The sequence below is a fragment of the Cystoisospora suis genome (genome assembly GCF_002600585.1).
Source record: "Cystoisospora suis strain Wien I chromosome Unknown contig_1164, whole genome shotgun sequence".
NCBI classification, from domain to species: domain Eukaryota; phylum Apicomplexa; class Conoidasida; order Eucoccidiorida; family Sarcocystidae; genus Cystoisospora; species Cystoisospora suis.
This window is the reverse complement of record NW_027153965.1, coordinates 757-3004: the sequence shown is the minus strand read 5'-3', so window position 1 is coordinate 3004 and position 2248 is coordinate 757. Positions and strand designations below refer to the sequence as shown.

At 45.2% G+C, this 2248-nt stretch overlaps 1 protein-coding gene across 1 annotated transcript in view; it reads left to right on the top strand.

Annotated features, from left to right (window-relative positions):
* Positions 1-1266: 1266 nt before the first annotated feature.
* Positions 1267-2248, top strand: part of CSUI_002784 (retrotransposon ty3-gypsy subclass) — a gene marked incomplete at both ends in the record, with an annotated part of 1736 nt that continues 754 nt past the window's right edge. Inside the window, one exon of the mRNA XM_068062983.1 lies at positions 1267-1915. Coding sequence (XP_067925041.1) covers positions 1267-1915 — 649 coding nt within the window. The remainder of the gene's footprint in view (positions 1916-2248) is intronic.

Here is a 2248-nt window from a genome sequence, read left to right as displayed (position 1 = left end):
CGCCTGTGTCGGTTATGACGTGCCATTAGGCTTTGACTTTTTGCAGAAAGCTGAAGTGGTCTCAGATTTCATGCAATTGGTGACAGAGTCGGAAGGACAATGGATCGAAGCTCCAGTGCTTCCAGGATGGGGATACGAAGGAGAGGACAGGGTGGAAGAGATCAGAATGGAGAATCAGCAAGAGGAGCTTCTATTTGAAGAACCTCTGGTACAATTGAACCCAAGCCAACCCATAGAAGATGACTTACCAGAAGACACCTTACCAGTTCTAACGTGGAATCGACGATCTACAGTGAAGAAGAGAGAAGACCCACAAAGGAGAGAACTCAGAAAGAAGAGGGAAAGGACTAAATTCGAAGTCCGAGAGTCGGAGTCAGAAGAGGAGAACGCTAAGAAGTCCAAACTGCGGAGAACAACGAGAATGCGAAAGCGAGAAGAGGGAAAAGGGAAGGAACAGAGACTTGGCACAGGAAAGGAAAGAGGGAGAAAGAAGGTACTAGGGACCCAAGAGAAGAAAGAAAGGATTACCCCCTTTGGATTTCCACCGCAGTGGAGGAAGCGTTAGGGAGATTTGGGGAGAGTCGAGAAAAGAATGCTCAAGCCAGGGAAAGAGGGAGAGAAAGAGTCAATCGATTGGAACTAGTACCCTTGAGGAAAGTCCGAAAAGAGATCAAGAGGAATCAAGTGGAGTTTATTGGGTTCATAAAAATAGAGCCAACAAGCGGTGTAAGAGAGGAAATTCTCGGTGTTAGAAAGTCGAAGAATAAGGAGGGACTGCCTAGTCAAAGGGTCAAAGAATCAGGAGAACAAATAGATTCAAGAACGCGGCACTACTAGATGAATTCAAGGAAGTGTTTGATGATTTACCTATGCATGGAGAAGTGGAGAGACCAGTTAAACATCAAATCNNCAGAACTACAACCTGTCCAACGACGATTTGTTAGAGTTGAAGAAGCAGATCAAGGAGTTGCTCGAAAAAAAAATTATCGAACCCACCCAGGCACCATTTGCCGCCCCGGTTTTCCTCGTACCCAAACCACGCGGAGAGGGATTACGAATGGTCGTGGACTATAAGGCGTTGAATAAAATAACGTTGAAGGACGAGTACCCCTTACCCCGAGGTCAAGACCTCATTCAACGGTTAGGAAAGGCCAGTTGGTTTCGAAGTTAGATCTACAGAAAAGTTATTACCAAGTCCAAGTCTCACCAGAAGACCAATGGAAAACAGCCTTCAAGTGTCGTTATGGAACGTTCCAGTTCAGAGTCATGCCATTTGGACTGGCCGGAGCCCCGTCCACCTTCCAAAGACTAATTCAGAATGTCTTCATCAATGAGTTGGACGACTTTGTTGTGGTGTATTTGGATGATGTGTTCGTATATTCGGCTACCAAGGAGGAGCATCTAATCCACTTACGAAAGGTATTACAATGGATTAGGGAACATCGCTTGTACGCAGGGATTAACAAGTGCGAGTTCGTGACCCAAAAGGTGAAATACCTAGGATACATCATTGAGCAAGGGAGCATTTCCCCAGACCCAAGGAAAGTGGAAGCTTTGAAGAACTACCCCGAGAAGCTAGAGACCGTGAAGCAGGTTCGAGGCTTTCTAGGATTAGTAGGGTATTACAGACAATTGATCAAGAACTTCAATGAAAAGGCCAAACCTTTACATGACCTTCTGTGCGAACGAAGCGCGTTAATATGGAGGCCCAACCATTCTCAGTCGGTGAAAGAATTAAACGATGCCTTAATCCATGTGGCCATGACCAAGATTTTTAATCCGAACTTACCTTTGGTAATAAAAACAGATGCGTCTAAGTATGCGGTGGGAGCAGTCTTGGAGCAAGATGGACATCCCATTGCCTGTGAGTCAAGAAAGAAGACAGGAAGGGAGTCATTTTACTCGGCGTACGAAAGTGAGTTAATGGCCATTGTGTATGCTTTAGTTAAGTGGAAACATTTCATTGGAACAAGGTTGGTAACTATAGAGACTGATCATGCAACGCTTAGCCGGATGTTAACCCAAAGGAAAGTAACAACAAGACTAGGATACTGGTTAGACAAACGTGCCGATTTTAACTTTCGTGTAATATATAAACCAGGAAAACAAAACCTAGTGGCAGATGCGCTAAGTCGTCGACCAGACTACTTGGAAAGGGTTATGGTCTTGCTTGAAAGTCAACGGGGGGATGAAAAGAGCAGGAAACCTATGGGGAACCCGAGGCCTTTAGAATGGAGTGGCGACTATA